The 26,567-nt window shown below is 47.9% G+C and overlaps 1 protein-coding gene across 4 annotated transcripts; it reads right to left on the bottom strand.

Annotated features, from left to right (window-relative positions):
• Window positions 1-94: 94 nt before the first annotated feature.
• Window positions 95-26,279, bottom strand: BACE1 (beta-secretase 1). Of its 4 annotated transcripts, none has more exons than XM_004385676.3 (9): window positions 25,544-25,807; window positions 10,150-10,238; window positions 8,404-8,620; window positions 7,754-7,816; window positions 6,962-7,096; window positions 5,687-5,788; window positions 5,169-5,318; window positions 4,733-4,904; window positions 95-4,080 (listed from the first exon to the last, which is right to left on the bottom strand). In XM_004385676.3, the coding sequence occupies exons 1-9, from the start codon at window positions 25,802-25,804 to the stop codon at window positions 3,839-3,841; spliced, it is 1,431 nt and encodes a 476-aa protein (XP_004385733.1). In that variant the 5' UTR covers window positions 25,805-25,807; the 3' UTR covers window positions 95-3,838. The 4 variants fall into 4 exon arrangements, with proteins under 4 accessions (XP_004385733.1, XP_004385734.1, XP_004385735.1 ...); XM_004385677.3 differs by having other exon boundaries at window positions 7,754-7,891; window positions 8,536-8,620; XM_004385678.3 differs by having other exon boundaries at window positions 8,536-8,620.
• Between the last annotated feature and the right edge of the window lie 288 nt (window positions 26,280-26,567).

Below are 26,567 nucleotides of genomic sequence, written 5' to 3'. Positions count from 1 at the left end.
ATTGAATATTTTACTGTGTTACCGCTCATTATTTGTACATAGACATTAGGTTTAGAGAATATTCTGTTTTACATCAGCAAAATTCACAGTCCAAGAATAACAACATAATCAGGTCCCATTTCCCCCAAACCCCCCACGATCTTCTGTTCACTCTACTTCCTGGATACAGTCTCTATTTAGAAACTGGCAGAACCCACAGGTTTTTCCTGGGCCAAGCTATCCCTTGGCTACCACTGAGTTGGTTTCTACTGAAGCTCTAACAGGCCAACCTTGTGAAGTCCTCGTCTCTTCCCCTCCACTTCTGGTCTCCTAGTCTAGCTAACCCCCCTCCCCCCTGAAGGTTAAGGCAGTTGGTTCACAACCAAGTTGTTTGGTGACCTTGGGTGAGCTCCAGACAGGCACTGGGGTGAGGAGATGTCTGTGCAAAATTACTTGCAGAATGATCTTGAAATGCTAGGTTTTAATTTTAGAAACAAGAAAGCTATGGGGGACATGTTTCCTGTCCTGGGAAAAATGCAGACCAGAGTGATACGAATAAGGAAGGTTGGATTTCAAGTTTATGAATCCTTTGCTCTGTGGATAGCTCTCTGGAAGTAGATCATTTTTTCACTGATGATTATCAAGCCCTTCTGGTTTTTAGGTTTCATACCTGGGAAAAGCTGTGAGTCTGTTATAACATTGAATCCTTTCCTGTCCTTTTTATCTTTACTCCTACCAGAAATGGTTTCAGCTTCCTTCTCTTTTGAAATTAATCAACTGAAAACTGTTAATTAAAAAAAAAAAAAAGTTTCCAGGGGAAGGACATTATTATATTACTAACAGTTGAATTTCCCTTTCTGGGACCTGGAAATACTTGTCATGCTAGCGATACACACCAGGGTGGCAAAGACTTTTCCTTTCAGGTCCAATTAAATTCTCTCCTTTCTGTCTTTGTTCTGTCTTTCATCCTTGCCTTTCATTTCATGGATGTATTCTTTCTTTTATCTTGCCTTAATTGCCCAGGTTTATTGACTAACATCATTTTAAGGAGCTGGACTTCCTGAGTCCTCCTTGGTGTCTTGCAGAGTGATTGAAATAGCCTGAGTGCTCCACTGTTGTAGAGGTCCGAAGACCCACTTTCTCTGGTTAATGAAATACTAATGTCTCCCGTTTAGTATCTGTTATGAACAGGAAATGTGGCAAAATGGAAGACCAGTTCCTTTGTTCTTTTCATTTGGGGGATTCATTTTTTATTTTGTAATCTAATATTCTCTCTTTGCAGCAGCCTTTGGGCCACCTGCAATATTTTTCAGTATCCTCTGAAAATTTAGAAATTAGAGATGAGTATAAAGAATATTCTGTTTCTTTTCCAAAAATCTTTGAAGCCATAGGAGTAGATAGAAAAAAAAGGAGGAGGTACATAGGGGACCTTAGCTTGCTTGCTAGTAAAAGTCCCTGGAAAGTCAACTATAGCAGGAGGACAAGTGTTTGGGAGATTTGTGCATGGGAGCTGGGGCCTTGTTGTTGCTCTTTTCTCTTTCTTGTTTAGGAACAATTAGAAAGCAACACTTAAGTTTCAGCTACCCTTGTTCTCCCTTTTCCCTCTTTCCACTGGCCTGCAGTGGTAAAAACCATGCAAGCCAATGGGAAAGGCCCCAGATGAGGTAGGGGGGAGATGGGACCGTCAGTTTTCAGGGGTAGAATTAAAAAATAGAGATATATAATACATATTTTTACAAGTAAGAACCCATTGTCAAGATTTTTTTCTTTTTTTACACCTAGAGTTCATAGTTGCAGGGCAGAAAGGAAATAACTGTAAAAAGAAAAATAAGTACAAGCAGTTTTCTCCTTAAAAAAAAAATAATAACAACAGGACAGTAGGACTTACTAATAAAGAGTTTGAGTTTTATGCCCTGGAAAGAGCTGGGGAAAAGCCGGTTTTCCCCAACATGGGTAGAAATTATAAAGGAGAACATGGCATTTTCATTTCACGGTAGCAATTCTGGAAGTTATTTACACAGTAAATTCTGAGCTGGAAGTGGACAGTCTCGTCTTCCTGTTAGTCTTTGTGGTTATGGGGTGTTCCCAGTCAGCCAAAGCAGCACCAAGTGCGGAGGGAATGAAGAGAACCCAGATAAAAAGCTGTGACTCAGTATCCTTGTTTTATTGGTTTATGGCTTGTGGGCAGCCAGCTATGGCCAGGAACTGTAGAGGCCCTCCTTGTATTTCCCTCTCCCTTGTCAGGTAATCCCATACTAGGCAGGTCCCATACCTGGAAGCAGTGTGTTGACCAGATAGGATGCAGTGGGTGTATCAGAAAAATTTAGCTCTTCCCACTAACACTGGTATCAGTCTACTGTGTTAGAACTGATAGGGAGGAAATGAACTTGGTCCCCACTATCTAGCCCAAGAACCAGTCTGGGTACCCAAGTACTACCTGGAGTGGAGAGTAGACAGCAGGATAGGGGGAAATGATGAGGGGCTCTTACGGTGAAGGAAATAAGGAAGCCCTGTGGCTGCCATCCTCTTCCAGGCAGCCTCGATACTGAAGATGATGTTGCTAGAGTCAGAAAATGCTGTGTTTCTGGCACTTTTGGTATAATACTAGTGCCACTGTGGGATGCCTTAACCAAATAAATGGAGGAGACATTAGGGTGTAAAGGCAATGAAACAGATCTGTATTATGTAAAGATCTTACCGCACTTACAGCTGAATAGGAAGAAATCCAGGCAGAGGTATAGGGCATCAACCCTATACCTATTGAGTGAATCTTCAGGATTCTGCTTTCAAGGATTAGGTAGGAGAGGTCTCCTGTCTATTCCTCTTAGCACCTTGGCTGCAAAGCTCCAGAGGAATAAGGATTTGGGGGAGGGAATGAACCAGCCCTGCTATATTCCATTGGCTCTCCCATAGGGCACCTGGGGCCTAGGGGGTTGGGATATTTCAGTGCTACCTATTGTATGTAGAATAAAGGGTTTAGGTAAAGACAAGTGGAATTAGTAAGGTAGAAATTCATTTGTTAAGTGGAACTTCTTAGTGGGCACTTCTCATTTAAGAGCTAAAAAGTGCTCTTTGGCTAGGTCAGCCCTCTTCCCATCTCACTTTTGGTCAGGCTGCAACCACAGAAAAGAAAACACTGGGATGCAACACTCATCGTATGAAATGAAACTCTATCTAGGAGATGAGGTCTAAAACTGGAACTGGCCAGTGGTTGTTTCTGCCTTTGATCCTAGCTATCTAACTATTCCCTGTCTTTGTAAGCCCTCGCCTTCTCCTCTTCCGGACCTCCCCAATTTGTACAAATATTCAATCTAATTATTTTCTGTTTAATTCAAGAGACAATCTTTGCACCAGTGTAGGCTTGTTTATACAGACTCTACAGCAAACAGCAAACTATGCGTCCTCTCCTACTGACTTTGGCCAGCAGGAAAACAAGATTGGCCCTTTCTCTGCCAGGGTACCACAGAAACACACACTGGGGTAAACTGAATGTGATGCCAGTACCTGGAATTAAGAAAAGAAGAATACTTTGGGTTGGAGACGCTACAGGGATGGTGGGCAAAGATTCAGGAATGAAGTTTGAAGCAGCAGAATTTCCCAACTCAAGTTTATGGTGACCAAGAGTATTCCCACCACTAGAGCACTTGGTTCTTCCCTCTCCTATTTCACAGGGTGCAATTCCCATAACCCACCTTGCCAGCTTTGCCTTCTTTTCTGTCAAGGCCAGAGGCATTTGGTGGGTGGATGAGGGTCCTGAGGTGCTCTGGCCACAGGTGCCATTGCTGTCTCCTACTTGTGACCAAAGTGAACCACACCGATGTGGTCCAGGGGAATGTCTGTCTTCTGCCCATGGACCCCTTCACTTCAGCAGGGAGATGTCATCAGCAAAGTCATCATGCTGATGGCGTAGGCAGCGGAGGCAGCGCCACTGACACACCATGAGGCAGAGTGGCAGCATGAAGAGGGCGCAGATGGCAGCCATGACATAGGCTATGGTCATGAGGGTTGATTCATCTGTCTGTGGAATGTTGTAGCCACAGTCTTCCATGTCTGGCGTGACAAAAGGACCTTCTACTGCTGCTGTCCTGAACTCGTCGTGCACTGGGAAAAGGGCAAATGTGAATGGCAGCTCTCATTGTCATATAGCAGTTTGGGTTATACAACATAAAGAACTTCTGGATAGTGAGACTGTAGAATCTCCTTCCTTGGAGATGTTGAGGAGCAGGACAGAAAGCCTATGCCAGATGGAGGCATGTCTCCCCTCCCAGGTCACTGGGAACAACAACCCTTTCCTTTATACCTATCTAGTAGGAATAATACCTAAAAGTAGTTCTGAGTTGACCACAAAAAGCCAGTCCCTTATATACCCCTAGTAAGTTCACCTGTCACTGCTGAAAGCCAACCACAGGACCCTGCCATCTGCCCACTTTCTGGGCACTCAGCCTCATCATACAGCAACTGATAGGGTCACCAGAGGCCCAGCCTACTGCCCTTGGGTCTAGAGTTCCCCAGGGTGCCTAGGCAGCTCTTACTCCTCTGAGTTTCCAGCAGAGGTCACCAAGCCAGGCAGGGGTCACCAAGCCAGGCAGTAAAGGAAAAGGACAAGTACTAACACTAGCGTTTGCACAGTATGTTGACTTTGGCTGCAGGCAACTGTTACTACCTCCCAAACTGGCAGGCTCCCAGGTGTCCTAATTGCTGGACAGGTTGAACATGGATAGACTGACCCCACGCCCTCATCCCTGGCTCTCACCATGGCAAGCGCTGACAGCAAAGCCAATTCGTTTTCGGGCCCGATCAAAGACAACATAGAAGCCCTCCATGATAACGGCTCCCATAACAGTGCCCGTGGATGACTGTGAGATGGCGAACTTGTAACAGTCGTCTTGGGATGTGGCCACATCTTCCACGGGCCGCAGGTATTGCTAGGGGTAAGCAGTCACAGGTGAGAGTATGTCTTTCTCACTCTATCCTGTATCCTGTCTCTATCTTTTGGGTATTTCTGCCCTTATGTAGCTCTTCCCTTTGCCATCCCTGAGTTCTGCGGGGTTGGGTTTTCCAAGGGCCCTTTATCTTTGGACATTCATGTGTTTCGTCTCCTAGTTCTGGAAAGCTGTATCTGCTCACTAGCCCCTAGTGTGTACTTTTTCTTCTTCCTGGGATCCCACCGATTGGAGGTGGGGACATACCTGTGGGAGGATAGTGATGCGGAAGGACTGATTGGTGGCCTCACCCATTAGGTAGAGTGAGATGACTGGGAAAATGTTCCAAGGGGTGGTGCCTGCTTGCCAGCACACCAGCTGCTCCCCTAGCCAGAAACCGTCTGGGAACTTCTCCGTCTGTGTTGGCAAGAAAGGGATAACAATGAGGAAAGAAACTCTTTCACCATTTCTCATTTTCAGATAACTGACTGGGGCCTGTGTTCGCTCCTCCAGTGGAATAACCAAACTGGAGAAAGATAGACTACAACCCAAGGATTAGAATAAGAGATCAGGAGACTGAAGTAAAAAATTTGTATCAGGGAGATTGTGTGATGAGCAAACTGAGGCTCATAAAGAAGGGATAAGAGAACGTTTTTAGGAGATCTAAGTGGAAGGTTCTAAGGGTAGATATCATGGCTCTTGTTGAAGAATGTGGCGTTCGCTGACTTTCTCTGACATTTGCTTTCTGTGTCATCTCTTGTACCCCTATCCTTAGTCCCACTGACCGAGGAGGCTGCCTTGATGGATTTGACTGCAGCTTCAAACACTTTCTTGGGCAAACGAAGGTTGGTGGTGCCACTGTCCACGATGCTTTTGTCATAGTTGTACTAGGAGGGAGAAGAGAGGGTTAGAATACTCCACAGCCTTTTTGTTGCCAGGCTCTGGCTAAGCTGGAGGGGTGAGGACTATCTGAGGGGCTCGCCTGGTTTGGAATCCTGGCTCTGCCACTTCCTAGGTGTGTATCCTTGGGCAAGTTACTTCTATGCCTCAGTTTCTTCATCTTCTGAATGGAGATAATAATAGTACCTACTTCAGAAGGTTATTATAAGGATTAAATGAATGAATACATTTGAAGCACTTAAAATAGCAGCTGGCACATAGGAAGCACTCAGTAAATGTTAGCTCTTATCCTGGGTGGGTGACAGTCTCCAAATCTTAAAAATAAAAATACCTTGTATAGTGCTTTTAACTCTTCATAGTACTTTTGTATCTATTGTAATTTAACATACAGAAGAATCTAATTAGGTAAGACCAAAAACCAAACGCGTTGCTCCTGAGTCAATTCCGACTCATAGCGACCCTATAGGACAGAGTAGAACTGCCGCATAGGGTTTCCAAGGAGCAGCTGGTGGATTCGAACTGCCAACCTTTTGGTTAGCAGCCAAGCTCTTAACCACTGCACCACCAGGGCTCCTAATTAGGAAAGGAAGACCCAAATTGTTTCGCTACCATTTGTTGGGTAGCTGCTCTGTGGCAGGCACTGGGATAAACACTTTAAACATTATCTCTGGTCTTTACTACCATCTTTGGGAAAGCTGTTTTTACCTCTGTTTTGCAAATGAGGAAACTGAAACACAGATAGTAACTTGCTTAAGGGTATATAGCTACTAAATGGCAGAGCTAGATTTAAACCCAGGTCTTTCTGACTCCAAAGCCACTCTCTTCTACTGTGTCATATCACAGCCTCACAAACGACTTGCCCAAGGCCATAAAGCAAGGCAGTGACTAGAATCCAGACTTTGTAACTAGTTCCATGCTTTTATCATTACTAGACCATAAGCCACTTGGTTCCTGGGTGAGTTCTCTGCCGGTCCCTAGCCCCCAGCCTCAGGCCCTGCTGTGAGACCATTAAGCTCGTGACTGTCCTAGGCTCAGCCCCCAACCCTTCCCGCAGGTCCTGCTTCTCTGCCTCATCCTCCCAACCTCATAACCCGGGATCTTAGCCTCATGCTGTGTTGCCTGCTCCGTTACCTCGCCCTGGCTGCCCCTGGTTTTGTTACCTCCTTGCAGTCCATTTTCAGATCTTGTCCATTGATCTCTACCCGCACAATGATCACCTCATAATACCACTCCCTCCGGATGGGTGTGTACCAGAGACTGCCCGTGTACAGTGAGTGGTCGATACCCCCAATGATCTGGGGAGAAAAAGAGGCAGGCACCCGTGTTACCACACAGAGGGAAGCAAGCACTAGGATGGCGATTTCTTGGGATGTCAAGGCTCTCTGTAGATGACCTTTTTCATCTTCCTGCTTCCAATCAAATCACGCCACAAAGCGATTTATAGTTTCTTTAATGTGTTCAATGGAAATGACTTTCCAGGATTTTTAATTGTTTCAGAATCACACAACCCTTGATATAAAGTTATTTAAACCGAAACTGGCACAATAAATGTTGAATGAATGATTATTTGCTTCTATTATAAGTTTTATTTTTCTCTGCTTGTTGGAGATGGAGAACCGTTCACCATTGTCCTAGTTAAATTAATAGACTTAACCTCCCTAGATCTCTGCCTTCTGATCATCAGACTGAATAATCTTAATTTGGTGGGTCTTATTTTCATTTAATCATCTCTGATCCTATCCAGATCCATCTGAGATAGGTTTCTCAGATCCTTTCTGGAGTAATGCAAAGAAGAAAAGGATGGAAAAAGAAAAGTAGGTAGAGGTGGGGAGGATAACGGGTTTCTCCTGATTCTAAATAGTGGAGCCCAAACTGCTGCAGCCTTGGAGTGGAGGAGATGGCACCAATCTCTCTGCCCAGCGCCATTACCTCTCCTCTGAGGACCTACTCACCATGCTCCCTCCTACAGAGGCCAGCACCTCTGACTGGTTGAGAGGGAAGCCAGCACCGCAGAGCTGCAGGGAGAAGAGGTTGGGAACGTGGGTCTGCTTTACCAGAGAGTCGAAGAAGGGCTCCAGGGAGTCGTCGGGCTGTGGCGAAAAGAGACAGAGTGAATCCTCACACAGGACCTTGGTGGAAAGAGGATAGCTTCCTGCCTAAACTGGAAGGCAAAAGCAAAAACTTGAGGGATGATCCTTGGGAAAGACCATCTTGAAGTACCGAGATTTGGTAGAGAAGGGGTTAGTAAGACACATTGGCAGTGCAGGTAGAAAGTACTGATGGGCTATAGCTCTATAGGATCTTGATCCCCAGATACCTAACCTGTTGTAGATATATGGGGCCTCTTCGTATTCTTAAAGATCTTAGAGTAAATAGGAACCACAGTCTATTCCTGTACCTATCACAACTTCTTACCATAGTTCTACCCTCTCTAGGGATGAAATTCAAACTACCACCTAGCCCCTTGTTAAATAATCTTCCTTTAAACTGATGTGTTTCCCTCCCTTTGTTCCTTCCCCTTCTGTCTGCCAACTCCTTCCCTGTAGCATGCAGTGTGCAATGTGCAGAGGGCGTGTGTAGGGCCAGATCTTGTCCCTCTCACCCTGGCGATCTCTGCATAGGCCAGCCCCAGGATGCCCTCCCAGTTGGAGCCATTGATGAAGAACTTGTCTGATTCAGTGATGGCAGCGATGTTGGCACGCACGGTGACGTTGGGGCCATGGGGGATGCTCACCAGGTCGGTGCCCAGCTCCCCCTCCCACTTGCCCTGGGTGTAGGGCACATACACGCCCTTCCGGAGGTCCCGATATGTGCTGGACCTGTGGAAAGGAAGCAGGTTCGTGGATGCGTAGCCACAACAACTGGTATAGGGATCCAGCATCAAGTCTCCTTCGAAATGCCTAACCTTACTTCAGTGGCATCCCTGACTAGTCTGCCTTTTGGCTGTTCCACAGAACACCCTTAGATTGATCACCTTGCACACAGATGAAGGGAGCTATTGCTGGGGCTCTCTCCTGCTTCCATGGCTCATGTTCCCCAATCTGGGGCTCAGGCCCCCTGTGAGGAACAAGCCTAGGCTTTGTGTATTGTGCCTGTTGCTGCTGAAGGAACAGATAGTAAGCATCTCCTTCTCCGCCCTACCCCCATCCCCCAGTGCCATCAAGCTCCCAGAGAAAAGGAGTCATTGACTCTCTTGCTGCCTTGGGACCTGGTGGTACCATCTGACTAGTAGAGAAAGTGCCAGGCAGGGGAATGTGGAACCTCTGCAGCAAGTTCTTCCAGAGAAGAGATTTGCATAAGTATCTCAGCAGAGCAGATAGGTACTGCACACCACTTGTGTGAAACATGCTCGTAAACATGTGACACCACCAACTATGTTTAATCACACCACTAGCCAGGCTTGTGTGTGCATGGTGGGGGGCAGCAAGGGGATACAAAGGAACTGGAACGAATCCCCTTTCATTGATCCCGACCATGCCCCACTCCCTGACTGCTTTTTTTAGATCAGGAAGTAAAAGGGGAAGGGGCCAAAAAAGACAGGACGTGGTAAAGTTGGATTTTGCACCTGCCTAGAAGTCCAAGAATGGGATTTAAGCCTCTACTCACGTCTTGACACACAGAAATGTCTCAGACATTAGATGTCCTCTGGCCACTTCCTCTTCCTGCTTTTATGCTAACGGGGCTCCCAGATCATCATTCGCTGCCTCTCTGACCTTTAAAACCCACGTCAACCCTCCCCTCCACCAGTAAGCTGAATCCAGCTGGTAGAACTCTGGGAGGTGCGGAGAGGAGATATTTTAGCTTTCAGTCCCTGATATTGGTCCAGGTGGTGGGATTTATGGAAGGCTCTTTCCTTTACTTCACTGAATTGTGCAAAGCCACCTAGAGTGGTCCCTGAGCCCTAGCGGTGAGAACAGCAAAGGGAGCTATCATTGCAGCCTGTTCAGCCTAGACTTAGTTGGTATTGCCGTGAAAACAGCCATGGAGGGGATGTGGGAGGAAGCCCTCCTCACCCGCCATTCAGGCAGAGGGAACAAAGGCTAGGAAAGACCCGTGAGGCTGCTCTGTGAACTGTGGGGCTGCTCTCCCTCTCTCTTCACCTCCCACAGGAAGCTGCCCTGTCTCAGTACTGAAGCACTCCCTGGCTGCCTCTCAGCTTACCGTTTCCCATAGTATACCTCCTGAAGCTCACCCTTCTCTCTTGGTCACTCTCCCCTTTTCTCTTCCCCTTACCTAGCAGGAAGAAAGCATCTGAGGATCTAGTCTTTCTCTTTATACCCCTCCCTAGACCCTTCTCAGCCCTGGATCCTTGGAAGGGTTCTTCCCCCCAGCTCTCCCCAGAACTCACAGCTGCCTCTGGTAGTAACGGTGCAGGAAAGGGTGGGGTGCAGCCCCCACTGCAAAGTTACTGCTGCCTGTGTCCACCAGGATGTTGAGCTGTCAGAGAAAAGGGAAGAAAAAACGTTATGGACAGGAGGCCAGATAGCCACACAGTCTCCCTTTGTAATGTCCAGGGTGAAGCTTCCATGACGCAGGACTGGACAGGCCGCACCTGCTAGTACCGTGACCACAGTCAGAATCTAGAGACATATGGTGTCCTCAATACGGCCTCAGAAACCTTTTGTCTGCTCCTCTCTGTAGAATCATAGCATTTTCTTTCTCATCTGAGCCACGTTATCTCTCCGTGTGTATGTGTGTTTTATCTTCATTCCTGTTCCTCTCTACCGCCAGATAGCCCTCTGCTCACTTTGTATACCTGACTGATACTCTTTCAGAGCTTGCCCCTTCCTCTCCTTTTCTGTTCTCCCAGGAAGCATCTCCCTCAGCAGGCAGCGTGGCTCATCTAACCTCCAAGAAGAGCTATTCTAGGAGCTGGCACGGGTGAGGGGAGCTATGGGGACCAGGATGGCACATCGGTGCCCACATGTGTTTCTGACTCTGCTTACCAGAATGTGGCTCCCTGTGGAGGGCTCCCTTCTGTCTGAGAGGTGACATAGACCAATAACTCCTACTGTCAGATGTAGTGGGGAGCTAGGAGCCCAGGATGATGTCCTGGTGAAAACCCATCTAGTCTGGGCCCTCGGTTTTGGCTGAGTTAACACGGGCAGGTGTCTTCTTGGTGTTTCTCACTGTGCAGCTTCTTCTCCTAGCATTTTCCCTGCCTTGTCCTTCCTCCTCTCTTGCCCTGACCCCTCCCTCAGTCGGCCCAGAGTCATATTTTAATGCCTATTGTATCCTCATAGGCAAAAAGAGCAAAGGCCCCTGTCCTAAGAAAAATGGCCACTTGTAAATTGAATGCTCTCTCTAGCCATGTCCATCCCTTCAACTTCTCCCTGACCTCAGGATCCTTATTTTTGGCTCCTTCTCAGTGGAGTGAGAGCTGGCCCTGGTTTTGGTGCAGGCTCTTTCTCTCACCTTGAACGGGTCAGTATGCTTCTCTGGGCTTCAGTTTCCTCGTCTCTGCCAGATCCTCTCTATGGCTTCTCTGGGCTCTCAGTGGTGCCTCTCTGGCTATGATGACTGTCCTCTCCGTAGCTCCCCTTAGTCTTCTTGGCCTCCCCCAGGCCCCCAAAGATTCCTCTCCACTATCTCCCCAGCCCTCTGATCCTGCCTTCTCCCTCCTTCCCAGCCCCCTCCTCCTGGCCTGCTTCCCATTTCCCTCCCTGCCCCCCTCTTTCCTTACTTCTACCCTCTGTCCCTCTCGCTGGTCTCTGAGCAGCCACCAGCTCCAGATGCTGTGCTTTCAGAGAAAATCAATAGAGCTGGGAAGCTCAGCAGTTCAGATTTCAGTCAACCAGGTTAATGATTAAAAAGGCTTCTTCACCCACCTATGCCCCAGGATCCCCCTCCCCCACCTTTCTAGGACTCAGCTCCCAGCTCTGGGGGTTGGCCTCATTTACAGGGATCCCTGCTAGTACTGGACCCCAAAGAAAGAGGGTCTCGCCTACAGCACTGGTCCCTGTGGTCCATGTAAGGGAGGGACTACTTGGAATGTATGTGCCTGGCCAGCTCTAGGAAAACATGGAGCTTTTACTTGGGGTCCCTGCCGTCCCACCTGTTCCAGGCACCTGCCTCCCCTCTCCCTTCCTGCAGGGGTGGGCAGCTGTCTCTGCAGGCTACTCCGTCCCTAGCCAGGAGGCCCTGGCTCTCTTGTTGCCCTTCCAGTCTCAACCTTTCTCCTTTGTCTGAAGGTCTCCCCGCTCCACCCTAAAGGGGGCCTAGCCCAGGAAGGAATGACCCCTCCACTCCCATCCCCCTTATACCACCTTCACCCACCTCTGTTCCAGGATCCTGGCCACCATTGCTCTCTGCCTCCCACTCACCACCCTCCACAAAAAAAAAGGGAAACCAAAATAAATAGTTGAGATTCCTCCCTGAGCAAATGTCTGACTGTCTGTCCTTTGCAGTGTGATTCTGCTTCTAAGAGAAGTAATTTCCAGTCCTGTCCTCCCACAGTTCTAATCCAAGCCATGGCTGTGTGGGGTATCCTGACTGGGCAGCCTCCTTTCCGCCTCTCTCCCCTTCCTGCTCCTGTTGAGGCCTTTTATAGGGCAGGGGCCTTAGGCAAAACGAACTGAGTCACTGCACTCATTTTGAAATAGGGTAGGCACTTAAGGGCAACCTGAAAGAATATATAGTGAAAGGGTTGAATGCTGCCCAAAACCTCAGCACATGACCTCACCTCTTATTTCAGAGAATTGGAGGCCATGAGACAGGACCTCCCTCATCTCCCACAACCAATCATTTCGATGCCTATGGCTACATTGGCCATTCCTTCCTCTCAGCTGCCCCTCCTGGCGTAGGTACGAGCTTCCACCTGGGCTTTGGAGTCCCTTCCCTCCCCACTTCTCAGGCACCTTACCCTATTATCCTTTTTTCTTCAGGTAGATTCAACCACCACCACCCCAGCCCCTAACCTGGATTTTTCCTCTTGGTGTTTACAAATGCTTGAGAGTCACTTCATTAAAAGAAAAAATAATCTTCAGTCTCACATCTGCCTCCAGCTACCCTCTTTCTCCTCCCCCTTCACAACCAAAGTTCTCAGCCAGGCTGTCTTCATTTCTTCACCTCCCACTCACTCCTCAACCCATTCTAAAACTGGGTTCTGCCTCTCTCCTTTACTACAGTTACCAATGATTTCATGTCACCAATTACAAAAGTCATTCTTTGAGTGAGTTCTCATCTTGGCTTGACTTCTCAGGAGCATCAGCACTTGGTGATTTCTCCTGCCTTGAATCACTTTCCCTGTCACCATATCTTGTACTTTTCCTCCTACCTCTCTGATCATGTCTTCTCTGTTGGCTTTGCAGACTCACTTCTCAAGGACTGGACTTTGGCCTTCTTCCTCTCATGCTATACCCTCTCCCTAAGCAATCTCATTCACGCCCACAGCTGCAATGATCACATATGTCCTAATAACTCCTAAGTTTATGTTGTTGTTGTTAGTTAGGGTTGAGTCGGCTCCAAATCATGGCGACCTCGTACAACAGAATGAAACGTTGCCCAGTCCTGTACCATCTTCACAATCATTGATGTGCTCGAGTCCATTGTTGTGACCACTGTGTATTTTGAGTGCCTGCCAACCAATGGGGGTCATCTTCCAGCACTATGTCAGACAATATTCTGTTGTGATCCATAGGGTCTTCATTGGCTGTTTTTGGAAGTAGATCACCAGGCCATTGTTCCTAGTCCACTCAGTCTGGAAGCCCTGCTGAAGCCTGTCCACCATGGGTGATCCTGCTGGTATTTGAAATATTGGTAGCATAGCTTCCAGCATCAGAGCAGCACACAAGCCACCACACTATGATAAACTGACAGATGGGTGGTGGCCTTAGCTTATAGCTCTAGCCCATTCCTCTCCTTCGAGCTCTAGATGCACATAGTGAACGACCTCAGAGATAACCTCAACTTCAGTGTGTCCAAAGCTGACATTATGTTGTTCCCCAACCTGGTCTTCCTGCAGGGCCCTTCATGGTCCAGCCTTGCCTATAGATCCAGCCTAAGCTTATCCTAGACTCCCACAAGCCACTCTGCCCACCAGCCATACTGGCCTTATTTCAGCTCCTCAAACCAGCCATGATCCCTCCCTCCCTCCAGAGGCTGTTCGCAGCCTATGCCATTCACTCTGCCTATACCATCCTCCTTTCTACTTGGAGTTTAGTCTACTTAATCTGCTGCTCAGCCTGTGAACTGTGAGAGAAGGAGCCCTATCTTTTTTTAATCCTGCAGTAGATGTCACGGCACCTGGCAATAAGTATTTCTTGAATGAATGGTTAAAGGAAAGAAAAAGGAGAAAGACCTAATTTACCCTGTTTTTTGGGGTGGTGGGTGAGGGAAGAGATCCCAAACTGAGTGTTTCTAGGCTATAGGGGTTGCTCTAGCTCAGATATGCCTCCTGTACACCATCCCTCTCACCTGGCCCCCTGGTTTGACTCAGGGTCCTATGGTGCATGTCTTCATGCTAGCTGTGGTATTGGAGCCATCTTACTTCTTCACCTGTCCCTTTGTGGCGAGGCAGACCCAGGAGTCTCCTTAGCTATTGCCTTTAGATGCCTAGGGGGCTGCAGACTGGGGTCAGGGCTGGGTCATTGCCAATCACTTAACAAACAAATGTGTCCCAGGGGGCCTCTGAGGGTAGGCAGCTTCTTGGGAAGTACTAACAAGCCCCACAGGGAAAGGCACACCTGCCAATGGTTCTTACACAGCAAGGCTCCTCTAGAGGAGTTCTCAGCAGTCGCTGTTGGGAGATGAGATAGTTATGGAGCTGGCGAGTTTAGGGTGAGCTCTTTGTTCCTCAAATCCCACTTGTTTTTGCCCCAACTCATAGATTCTTATGGATGAAAGGAGCCTTTAGGAGTCATCTGTCCATTCTCCATGCCTTGAGAGATGGGGACTCTTTCTGATTCTGACAGGTCTCTAGTTATTAAGACTCCACCACCTTTCTTGGTAGCCTATCCCAATGTTTTACCACTTTTACAAGCCTCTGGAAGTGTCTAAAGTCCCTGAGTGGTGCAAACAGTTTGCGCTTGACTACTAATTGAAAGATTGGTGGTTGAGATCTACCCAGCGGCACACAGCAGAAAAGACAGACTTGGCAATCTGCTTACGCAGAAATAAAAAAAAAACAAAAAAAAAACCATTGCTGTGAAGTCAATTCCAACTCACAGCGACCCTATAGGACAGAGTAGAACTCCCCCATAGGGTTTCCAAGGTGCAGTTGGTGGACTTGAACTGCTGACCTTTTGGTTAGCAGCCCTAGCTCTTAACCACTGCACCACTAAGATCACAACCATTAAAAACCCTATGGAGTGCAGTTCCACTCTGAAACTCATGGAATCGTTGAGTCAGAATTGACTCGATGGCAACAGGTTTTGGTTTGGGGAGGTGTCTTAACTCCAATCTTCCTCCTAAAGGGGAAGTCCATTTCCTATGTGTGGGCCTCACAGTTAATGGGAGAAGATCTAGTCACTCTTGTATAGTAATCTTTTTAGACAAAACTGAGACATAGGGGTCTTTCTCCCATTTTACAGAGGAAGAAACTGAGACCTAGAGAGAGTAAGCAACTGGACCCATCGTATACAATAAGCCACAGAGCTAGGACAAGAATCCATTGGTTCTGATCAGCCCCCAAGTCTGGTCTTTCTTCTCCTTGGCCTTTATGTCTCTCTCATGTTGAGGAGTATGTGGTAGATTGTTGCTGTAATTGTGACTACACCTCCCTGTATCCATGCTCTTGTGTGATCCCTTCTGGCACCGACTCTGGGCTTAGCCATGTGACTTGCTTTGACCAATGGGATATCAGCAAACTTGATGGAAGCAGAGGCTTGATAAGAACTTGTGCACTGGGGACTGTCTCCTTGGAATGCTGCCCTGAGACTATATCTGAAGAAGCTCAGTCTTGTCTCCTTGAGGATTAAAGATTTCCTGGATAGGCCCAGCAGGCTCAGCTTGGTCCACCCTCAGCCCAGGTGAGACCTGTAGAAGAACTACAAGCCAACTTACAGACTCCTGAGAAATAAAATGGTTATTGTTTTAAGCCTCACAGTTTTGGAGTAGTTTGTTACACAGCAACAGATAACTGATAGAAAATACCTGGAATTAAATCCTGGGATCCTTGACCTTGCAGGCATCTGGACAAACATAGGTCAACTCCAGTGAACACCTCTTGTCACTTTTCCCCTTCCTGTCTATCTTCCTCAATAGGATGATGATCTCTCACCTCTGGACCTTTGCAAATGCTGTTTCCTTTGTCTGGAATGTTTTCTCCCTGTTTTGTCCAACTTCTGTTCAACTTTCAGGTCACAGTTTAAACATCTTTTCTCCCAAAGGTCCTGTCCTGGTTCCCAAAGCCAAGATTAGGTTCCTGTTCTTGCAGGTCCTCAATAGAACCTGTGCTTCTTTATGTAACACTCATCATTTATTTAATGTCTGTTTGTCCATGGACTATGAGCTCCACAAGGGTAGGGACCATGTTTGTGTCATTAGCCCCTAATGTATTACCTAGTCCTGAGTTGTTAGTTGCTGGTGAGTCGATTCCAAGTCATGGTGACCCCATGTGTGCAGAGTACAACTGCCTTGGGTGGGTGCTCCACGATGATTTTTTTTTTTTTTTTAACAGTAATAGTCTTATTTCCTGCAGTTCCCTGTGCCCCTGTAGCCCACTGCCACTGGGTCAATTCTGACTCACAGCAACCCTATAGGACAGAGTAGGACTACCCCATAGGGTTTCCAAGGCTGTAATCTTTATGGAAGCAGACTTCCACATCTTTCTCCTGCGGAGAGGCTGGTGGGTTCGAATTACTGACCTTTTGGTTAGCAGCTGAGTGCTTAACCATTGTGCTAGTGGGGCTCCTTTTGCCCCTACAGACATAGACCCCTGCTATTAACTTTCAGCCCCAGGGTCCTTGCAGAGGTAACTTTAATCTGATACTGTACACAGGCAATGACCAGTCACAACTGATGCCCACCATACCCGTGAGCATTGACTGAATGTCCACCCAAGGTCCTTTGATTCTTAGACGATTGTAGGGACTCCAGCACTTCTTGGTCCCAGAACCTTCTGAGTTAGCTCCATCTGCTTTTCTAAGTGGATGTTCCCAGGTCTGAGTTTGCTCAAGGTTGAGAGAAGGGCAAGGAAGGGTACAGGGACTCTAGTGTTAGCAGCTGGGACTGGCTGAGGGCCAAAAGAGCACACGGCTCCTGCCTCAAACCTGAGTCCAGTAATTGGGTCCTGTCCAGGTTCCTTCCACCTTGAACAAGTCAGCTGACCCCTATGCACATAGACTCCTTTGCCCAGACATAGCCTCTGCCTTCTACTTTACTCTCGGTCCCTAGGAGCAAGCAGGTTTCTTGGTACCACTTACCCACCTCTGCTTTTTAAGGAATCCCAAGGTTGCTGGATCACCCCAAACCCATCTAATGCATCCTTCCTCCTTTAGACAGGATGCCTCAATTCTCCCCAGCCTCACACTCAACTAACATCAACTTCCTATTCAAATGCAGATGATACATGTAAACGGTCAATAAACTTAGGAATCTGTTCTTAACAGATCTAAGACAATAGTTTTCAACCTGTCTTTACTATTTTAAGCAACAGTATCCTTTTCTGATCTTATACAGGATCCCACTATACAAAAAGGAAAAAGCAGAGATGTTCTGTTTGAAGGCAGGGTTTTATTTCCTCTGCCTCCTTCCTCTCCCTGTGGTGGTTCTGGAGACCTGCTCTGTAACTTAGGTATCAGAGCAGCTATTAGCTATCTGCTTTTCCTTATCAGACTTTAATCTCCTTGTCTGTCCTCAGTTGAAAATGAAGTTGACCTCTGGCATAAGCCCCTCTCTTCCTTGGCACCTTGGTCATGCCCAGTGCACTGGCTCGTTTGCTCAAGCCACTGGGAGTAGTCAGGGTTTACTCATGCTACTTGGTGGTATTCACTGACCCAGAGAATCAGTCAAGGATCCAGCCTGGACACAGTAGGGTTCCAGTGGGCAGCAGAGAAGGTAACCACAGGGTAATAACAGGTCAAGAGATCTCTTGAAACAGGATAGGCTAGGTGAGAGAAGCAGGGAGCTCTGCCAGTTTACTCTGTGGCTTTGTCAAAGTCTGTTAGAAACAGAACCTGGAAGTCCTGGATTCCCCATGTCAGCTGATCCATCATTTTCCTCAAAGGGCCCCACCTTCCCCTCTCAGGAACCACCTGGCTACAGTACTTGAGGACACGGCAGACAAGCTGCATCAGTGAATGCTTCCAAGCCCTCTGGGTTTATCCTGCTAGGGGAATCTCAGGGAATTCAGGAAAATTGTCTGACTCCTTCCCAGAATCCTCCACTTCCGAGGCCTCCAAGAGAGATGGCTCCCAGCAGAGAGAGAAGTTAGTTGCTAGGTATGGGGGCTTCCCTAGGAGATGTTTCTCTTCCTGGATTTGCAACCAGAGTTTTCTGCTTAGCTCTTTATTGGAGATGCCGAAGAAGGATTCCTCCCCTTCTGTCTTATTGAGAGGGAAAAGTCTTTCTCAATGCTTCCCTCTCCCAGCTAAACTTTTTCTTTATTGCCCTGGGGAACCAGAGGGGGGAGAAGTGTGTGAAGTGACAACCTGAGGGTCTAAAAAGTCCTAGTGCAACCTGAGGCCCCACCCAGTAGAGCCAGTTGTGGTCTCAAGGACTGCGTAGGCAACTCATGGAACTGGAATCTTGCCTGCTTTGTCTGAGTCAAGGGTGGTTCTTTGAGTTCACTAGTTTTCCACCTTTTCAGTACCACCAGAACTCTTAAAATATGTGTGTGTGTGTGTCCCAGAAGTCCATTATACAAAAACAATAAAAGCAGGGCTATTCTGGGGGGGTTGGGAGATTTGGGGACAGGTCAGAGCAGGGACGGTTTGGAGACAGGAAGGGTAGAAGGGCTAGAGTCTTGCCTGCTTACCTTTCTCCTAACCTCCCTCATCCTGGCATCGCTTTACCAAAAAAAAACCTGTTGCCGTCGAGTGGATTCCAACTCATAGTGACCCTATATGACAGAGTAGAATTGCCCTGTAGGTTTCCAAGGAAGGGCTGGTGGATACACATTGCTGACCTTTTGGTTAACAGACATGTTCTTAACCACTATGCCGCCAGGGCTCCAGATTGCTTTACAGAAACTTGCAAAACAGTTTGAAAATGACTCCGTGGCAGGCGGCAGGGCATAGGAGGAGAGTGGAAACCACTCGGCCCTTCTTAGTTTTCTATGTCTCTGATCATATTTTCTTGCTCCATTGATACCTGCCCTACACCCAGTATTGTTTCCTTACTTGTTTTTCTCTTCTCTCCATTCTCTCAAAAACTAAGTCCACTTGCTAACTTGACTTCAACAACCTCCTCTCTATGGTTAAATCTCAAATCTACATGTCCATTCCTGACTTCTTTCCTGGTTTCCAGATGCCCATTCTCAGCTGGTTGCTGGATACATCCACAAGGCATTTCAGAGTCAACCAATATGTTTAAGAATACAGGATACTGGAAAGAACCCAGTATTTGGACTTGGACTCCAAAAACCTGAAAATTGAACTCCAGCTCTGTGCTTCCTTGCTGAGTAACTTTGGGAAAACCGCTTAATTTCTCTGAGCCTCAGTTTCCTCATCCCCAAAATAAGCATGCTAAAGCAGAATGATAAATGTGGGACTTTGGTAAATTATATTGTTCTCTAAAAGCTGGCCCCTGTTGCTGTGTTCTCTGTCACAAACAAAGGCAGAGAGACTAGAAGGAGGCAAATCATCTTCTCTTCCCTCACCCTCACCCTTACATCTGATCAGGGACAAAGAACAACTGGTTGAACCAACATGTGAATGCTGACTGTCTTAGGACCTCTCCTTTCTATCTATCCTCACTGCCACAACCCTCTTTCTTTTTTTTTTTAATTGTTGTGCTTTAAGTGAAAGTTTACAATTCAAGTTAGTCTCTCATACAAAAATTTATACATACATTGTTATGTGACCCTAGTTGTTCTCCCTGTACTGTGACAGCACACTCCTCCTTTCCCCCCTGGATTTCCTGTGTCCATTCAGCCAGCTCCTGACCCTCTCTGCCTTCTCATCTTGTCTGTGGACAGCAGCTGCCCATTTAGTCTTGTGTATCTACTTGAGCTAAGAAGCATGTTTTATGTCCCATAGTCCAGTCTAATCTTTGTCTGAAGAGTTGGCCTCGGGAATGGTTTTAGTTGTGGGCTAACAGGGAGTCTGGGGCCCATGTCTTCTGGGGTCCCTCCAGTCTCAGTCAAACCATTAAGTCTGGTCTTTTTACTAGAATTTGAGTTCTGCACCCCACTTTTCTCCTGCTCCGTCAGGGACTCTGTTGTGCCTTCACCATCTTTCAATCCCTTCTATTTTAACCATCCTTGTCTCAGGCTCTGGTCTATCCAAACCATCCCACACACTGAAGTCATTTTCCTAGAACTAAGACCACCCCTCTTCTCATATAGCTACAACTACCGGCTGCCTCCAGAGTAAAATCCCAACTCCACTAAGCCTCATGGCATCCCTACCATAACTTCCAACTTCTTACCATAACTCATGCTTCTCTCCATGAAGTGTTTCTCCCCACCACTCTCCACATAGCAAAGCCTTCTCATCTTTCAAGGCTGTATTCAAATACTACCTTTTCCAGCAAGGCTTTCCTAATGCTCCATTAGAATTAACCTCTTCTTTCTCTGTGCTTCCAGGATCCAATGTTTTTCTATTTGCACCAAATGCATTTAGTCTTGCAAGATATTTAGGTGTTTATGTGTCTGTGTCTCACACCAAATTGTGAGCTCTCCAAAGGCATTCATGGTTAGTGGTAGAATTCTCTGCTTCCATTCCAATTCCATGCCAATTCTTGGTCAATACACCTTACGTGTGGCCCACCAACCTGTCTGTCAGTGGGGGCTTGCATATTGCTATGATGCTGAACAGGTTTCAGGGGAGCTTTCAGACTAAGACGGACTAGGAAGAAAAGCTTGGCAATCTACTTCTGGAAATCAGCCAGTGAAAACCCTATGGATCACAAAGGTCTGGTCTGCAGCTGATCATGGAGATGATGCAGGACCAGGCAGTGTTTCATTCCGTTGTGCATGGAGTTGCCACGAGTGGGGGCCGACTTGACTTGTTTTCAGCTAACAACAAGGGCTAAGACATTCTTTTTCTCTTCTGCACACAGTAAGTGCTCAATAAATATTTAATAAACTGAATTGACTATCACCAGATTTCAATCTTAACAGTTAAATTATCCTGTTTTGTCAGTGATGCTTATACTATTATACCTCCTCCAAGAGCTCCAGTCCTGCATTTACATCTGTCCATCAGTGTTCTGTTCAGATGCCTTACAGTGTATTTATTTATTCACTCCATATTTCTTAGGTGCCTGCTCTGAGTCTGGCACTGTGATAGATATTAGAATGCAAAGAGAAATAAGACACTGCAAACAAATAAATAATACATTCTCAAGAGCTTGAAGTTTTATGAGGGAATAAATAAACACAAAGACAGGCATTTACGATACGTTACAATAAGTGTAGTGAGAGAGATGAGTAGGTGTTATGGGAGAATGGAAGAAGGATATAATGATAAAATATTCCTTCTTCTTCCCCCAAACAAACATAGCATAGTAGGAAGAACAAGGATGAGATGGGGCTCAGCTTACTGGCCTGCCATCTGGCTGCTTGTTTAACCTTTCATATATATATACATACACACATACATACATATATACACACATGTATATGTGTATATATGTATATATATCAGGAATTTCTATAAAAACAATATATGTAGAAAGTATGGAAAAAGTCTTTATAAACTGCAATAATAAGTACAAATATGTATTTGTATATTAGTACTACTAAACCATCCCCTCCTGCCAACTTTACTATTCCCACCAACGATCTTGTCATCCTCCAATTCACCCCAGATCAGAATCTCAAAATTGTCATTTGACACCTTCTCCCTCACTGTTCACACAATGTCACCAAGTCCTGCCCATCTGCCTTGCAATATCCTTTGATCCTCATCTTCCTTCCCATCTGATCACAGCCTCATGCCATCCTTGTCATAGCGCCTCACACCTGGACCATTGAATGTGACAGACTGTTGAATGGCTGCTTATATCTCAGCTCCATTCTTTCTAAAATTCAGATGTCTCTTCCTAAAAGATTACGTTCTTTATGTCATATCCCTGCACAAATAGATTCAATTTTCCCCTATCTGTGCAGACCAAAGTTCAGACCTTCTAGCTTGACATTTAAGGCTTTTGGCAATTTGGCTTTCTCTTATTTACTCAAACTTATCCAGTCTCAGCACAAACCTGCAGCATTAACTGAACTGGTTTTCTCACTGCCCTCTGTACAAACATGCATAAGCCCAAACATACATAACTCATTCTCTTACTCACTGTGGCCTCTCCCAGTCTAAGGTGGATAGGGTGGGAAGGAGTGGACATACTAGTCAAGGCAATGACAGTATAGTGGGATAGGTTCATTTTCCCACTGAGAATGGCCTCCCCCATCCTGTCCATCCTTCAAGACCATGCTCGGGTCGCATGCCCTCCATGAGGCCTTCCCTGATTTTTCCAACCTTCTGAGCACCTAGAGCACTCACTATGTACTACTATAGATCCCAAAACCCATTGCCATTGAATTGATTCCGACTCATAGTGACCCTATAGGACAGAGTAGAACTGCTCCATAGGATTTCTAAGGAGCAGCTGGTGGATTCAAACTGCCGACCTTTTGGTTAGCAGCCGTAGCACTTAACTGCTGCACCACCAGGGCTCCATTAAAGGGTACTAGAGAGTGTTTGGAGTCCTGGTGGTGCAGTGGTTAAGCGTTCGGCTGATTCTGATTTGGAAGGTCTGGGATGGGACAGAGAATTTACATTTCTAACAGGCTCCCATGACCAGGGTCTTTGGACTGCACTCTGAGCACCACTACTATGGATTATCTTGCACTAGACTAGTACTTATATTTTCACTCCTAGGCTGTCTCCACTCTAAGCTCTTTAAGAGCAGAAAACATGTCTTCTGTCCCATACCCCAGCACACAGAAAAAAAACAGTCGTTGTAGACTCGACTCTGACTCATGATAACCCCATGTGTGTCAGAGTAGAAAAGCCCTCCATAGGGTTTTTGATGGCTGATTTTTCAGAAGTAGATTGCCAGGCCTTTCTTCCAGTGTGCCTCTGCTTGACTTGAACAATCAACCTTTCAGTTAGCACCTGAGTGTGCTAACCATTTACATCACCCAGGGATTCCAGCACATAGAAAGTGCTCCCCAGATTTCTCTTTTACTTGTTCAGAGCACTCTGCCATTATGTTCTCAGTTGACGGTTACAACAGCCCCACCAGGTAGGGAGAAAGGACATCCTTCTCGCAGACTATTGAGGAGAGAATCAAAGTTAGCACAGAACAGATTCCAGCTGGTGTTGGCCTAGGTTAGGACCATAGGGCAGTCCACAGAGTTGTTCTAATTGTAGTCTCCCTGATGCTCGCTCCTGGGTTGGTGTTGAACTTTAAGCCCCCTTTTCTCTCCTCCTAGGAAGGAGGGGGAAGGAGATGGCATGTATTGAGCAATTACTCTCTGCCAAGTCCTGGGCTCGGTGATATACACCTGATCTCAGGGGACCAGGGAAGTACAGCAATCAGTGCCGGAACACCCAAGTTTTTATGCTTCATTGCATAGCACAGAAGAGGCAGAAGTGAACAGACATGTTAAGGGAAAAGTGACTTCATATACTGGTGGTAAATCATGTGGTACACTGTTCTAGATCCTTTCACCTACATACCCATTGCCATCGAGTCGGTTCCATCTCATAGAAACCCTATAGGATGGAGTAGAACTGCCGCGTAGGGTTTCCAAGGATGTAAGCTTTATGGAAGCAGACTGCCACACCTTTCTCCTGCAGAGCGGCTGGTGGGTTCAAAGCCGACCTTTTGGTTAGCAGCGGAGCACTTAACCACTGTGCCACCAGGGCTCCTTTTCACCTACATAGTCTCATTTAATTCTCAGTAACCTTGCCAAGGAGATCTCATTTCACCCATTTTAAGGATAAGGAAATGGCCTCAGAGAGGTTATATAATTTCCCAAGGCCACACAGCTGGGAAAAGGAAAAGCTGTGGGTGGCAGAGCTGGGACTCCTGGTCTATCTGACCCCAAAGCCCTTGTTGGTTCCGCAGCCCTATTCTGCATCCATGTCACAGAGTTCGTGAATGGTTTGCACAGTGCATCAGTAGCAGAAACAGGAGTCAATCCCAGGGCTCTGCATCCCCTGCTCCCAGATAATACCTAGCATTCTGTTGGCTCAGGCTGCTGGGGGCCTAGATTCAGGCTCTGTCTTGGCTTCACACACCCATTAGAGACTATTTCTGGGGGAGTCATGGTGCACAGCAAAAAGGAGAGGTAAGTGGGGAAGACCAGGGCCTTGGATCAGCGAGGAGGTAGGCCTGTGTGGTATGGACCTAGGAAGGCTCACTTCTGCTCAGGTAATTGGGAGGTGATTTCTGTTTCTCCCAGATCCAGTGTAAGAGCTGTCTAAGAAGTTCAGGGAAGTGTGGCTTTTCCCCCAGCACATCAATACACTCCCACCTTCACAGACCCTCCCAAGGACAGGCTTCTGCCAACACAGATCCCGGGAGGTGGGGCTGGTCACAGAGATGTGCAGGCTCAGATTCAAGGTGACACACACCAGCATACACAGAACCATACTGCTACCCTGCCCAGGCTCACCCACAGAGGAGGCAAATGCACGCAGAGGTCAGACACAGCGCCCCCCACGGAGGGCTGCTGCTCACGTCCTCACTCCCACAGCCACGCACAGAGGTGCAGAGGGTGCAGCCTCCACCAGCCACCTTGGAGGTACCTCGGAGGCTTCTCAGGAAGGATGGGAAGAGCTGGCAGTGCTTTTCCAATTGCTGTCAGCCCTCCTCCCATACACACAGCACCACCTATCAGCTCGCGGAAGGAGTATCATTCTTACAAGGGGTCTTGGCTCCTTTCTTACAATTTGTCCTTTCCCCAGGCTCAGTTCACGGAATGGGGGAGGGCTGAGTGCAGCGTGTGAAGGGGAGGGAGAGAGGAAGACGGGGAGGGACTAGGGGAAGGCAAGAGTGTGTCCAGGGCTTCTGAGTCCAGTGGAGGTCAGGGAGATTTCTGCAATTTGATTTGCTGTCCCTGTGGCAGCTCAGACTGGGAGAAAGGAGCTGGTCCAACATGTGCCCAGGATTCCTTGGCCCTTAAGGTGCTGGGAACAATGGTCGAAACTCCACATTGACCGGAAGACCAGAGAAAGGGAGAGGGTTGGGTGAGCAAGATTCCCAGAGGTGGGCTTTGGGAGACTGAGAGTTGGCCACATTAGAAAGGGACTGACACCTGTTCATAGAGCCCTTTGGACTGGAACCTCCCTCCAGGTCAAGTTCCCACCACTGGGGTATTTCTCTTTCCCCAAATCCTTATAGAGGGGTATGTGTGTAAGGCAGGGGGTGAAGGGAGGGTAGCCGGACAAGGGGGATTGGGAAGCCAGTGAGGTGTAGGGAGATGAGAAAGGAGAGCTTTGGGGATGACTTGTGCCAATCTGACCCCAGGAATAGTTTGGGAGGAGGTGTGGGTGCCCTTCCTGGCTAAAGTTTACTGCCTGCACCTTCTAGCCCATTTTAGCAGGGGACCAGCAAGCTGCATGCCCACCCTGTCTCCCTCTGCTCATGCGGGAAGTAGGGGGAGGTGGTGTGGAGGGCCGGGCTGGCGTCCTTACCGTCTGTGGGGGGCTGCCTACAGTCATCTCCACGTAGTAGCCCTGGCCCGACTTGCCCCTTAGGTTGTCCACCATCTCCACAAAGCTGCCCGTCCGGCTGGGCTCTTCCAGTTCCTCATCGGTGTCCCGGGGCAGCCGGAGCCCCAGGGGGGCCCCCCCTAGCCCACTCCGCAGAGGCAGACGAATGCCGTGTGGGGTGCAACGGATAGGCAGCACCCCTGAGCCCACCCACAGCAGGAGCCAGGGCAGGGCTGGAGCCATGGTGGCCTGGCCTGCAGGCCCGCTGGGCTCTCTCTGGCCCACGTCGGTCCCTGCTGCCTCCCCCCAATTCTGGGTGCTGGTTGCAGTGGCTCCTCAAAAAAGTGAGGTTTGAGGCATCAGGACTCCAGAGCCTGCAGGCCCCTTAGCCAGCCCCCGGGTCCAGGCTGTGGCTAGCGGTCAGGAGAAATCCGCAGAGAGAGAGAGAAGGGGAGAGAGATGGATCCCCGACCCCGCTACATCCAGACGGCGGTGTCCAGCCTCAGCAGCCATCCAGGAGAGGGTGGCTCAGGCCCCTTGGGGGGCTGGGAGGGGCAGGCATGGCAGGTCAGCGGCGGTTCTTTCCTTGTCCTCCTGGTAGGCTGTGCAGGGTGGGAAGGGGCCAGGGGCTCTGGGCTCCCGCGGCTGCGTTTGCTGCTCAGGCCACCATAATCCAGCTCCCAGCTCCCAGGCAGGCTGGGGAGGCGGAAAGACTTGTGGCGGTGGCTGTCAAAGCCAAAGGCTTTTCGCTTTTCCCTGGGATCACTGGGAAGTGTAGTCTTCCCATTGCAGGCAGCCCGGCTTCCGGGGCTGGTGAGGGGTCTTGGATGCCCTCTGCTGAGACGGAGTCCACCCTGCAGGACCCTGACTGAAATGGTGTCCTCAGTCCCGGCAGGGCGGGAAGGGCTGTTAGGATAAAGAGCAGCAGCGGACTCTTAATTCTGCCAGGGCTTCATTTAGCGTTTGTTGAGCACCCACTGTATGCCAGGCACTCTGCCAATCACTG

The sequence above is a fragment of the Trichechus manatus genome, unplaced genomic scaffold, assembly GCF_000243295.1.
Source record: "Trichechus manatus latirostris isolate Lorelei unplaced genomic scaffold, TriManLat1.0 scaffold00143, whole genome shotgun sequence".
Lineage (NCBI taxonomy): Eukaryota > Metazoa > Chordata > Mammalia > Sirenia > Trichechidae > Trichechus > Trichechus manatus.
The sequence above is the reverse complement of the archived record's forward strand: the minus strand, read 5'-3'. Positions and strand labels throughout refer to the sequence as shown.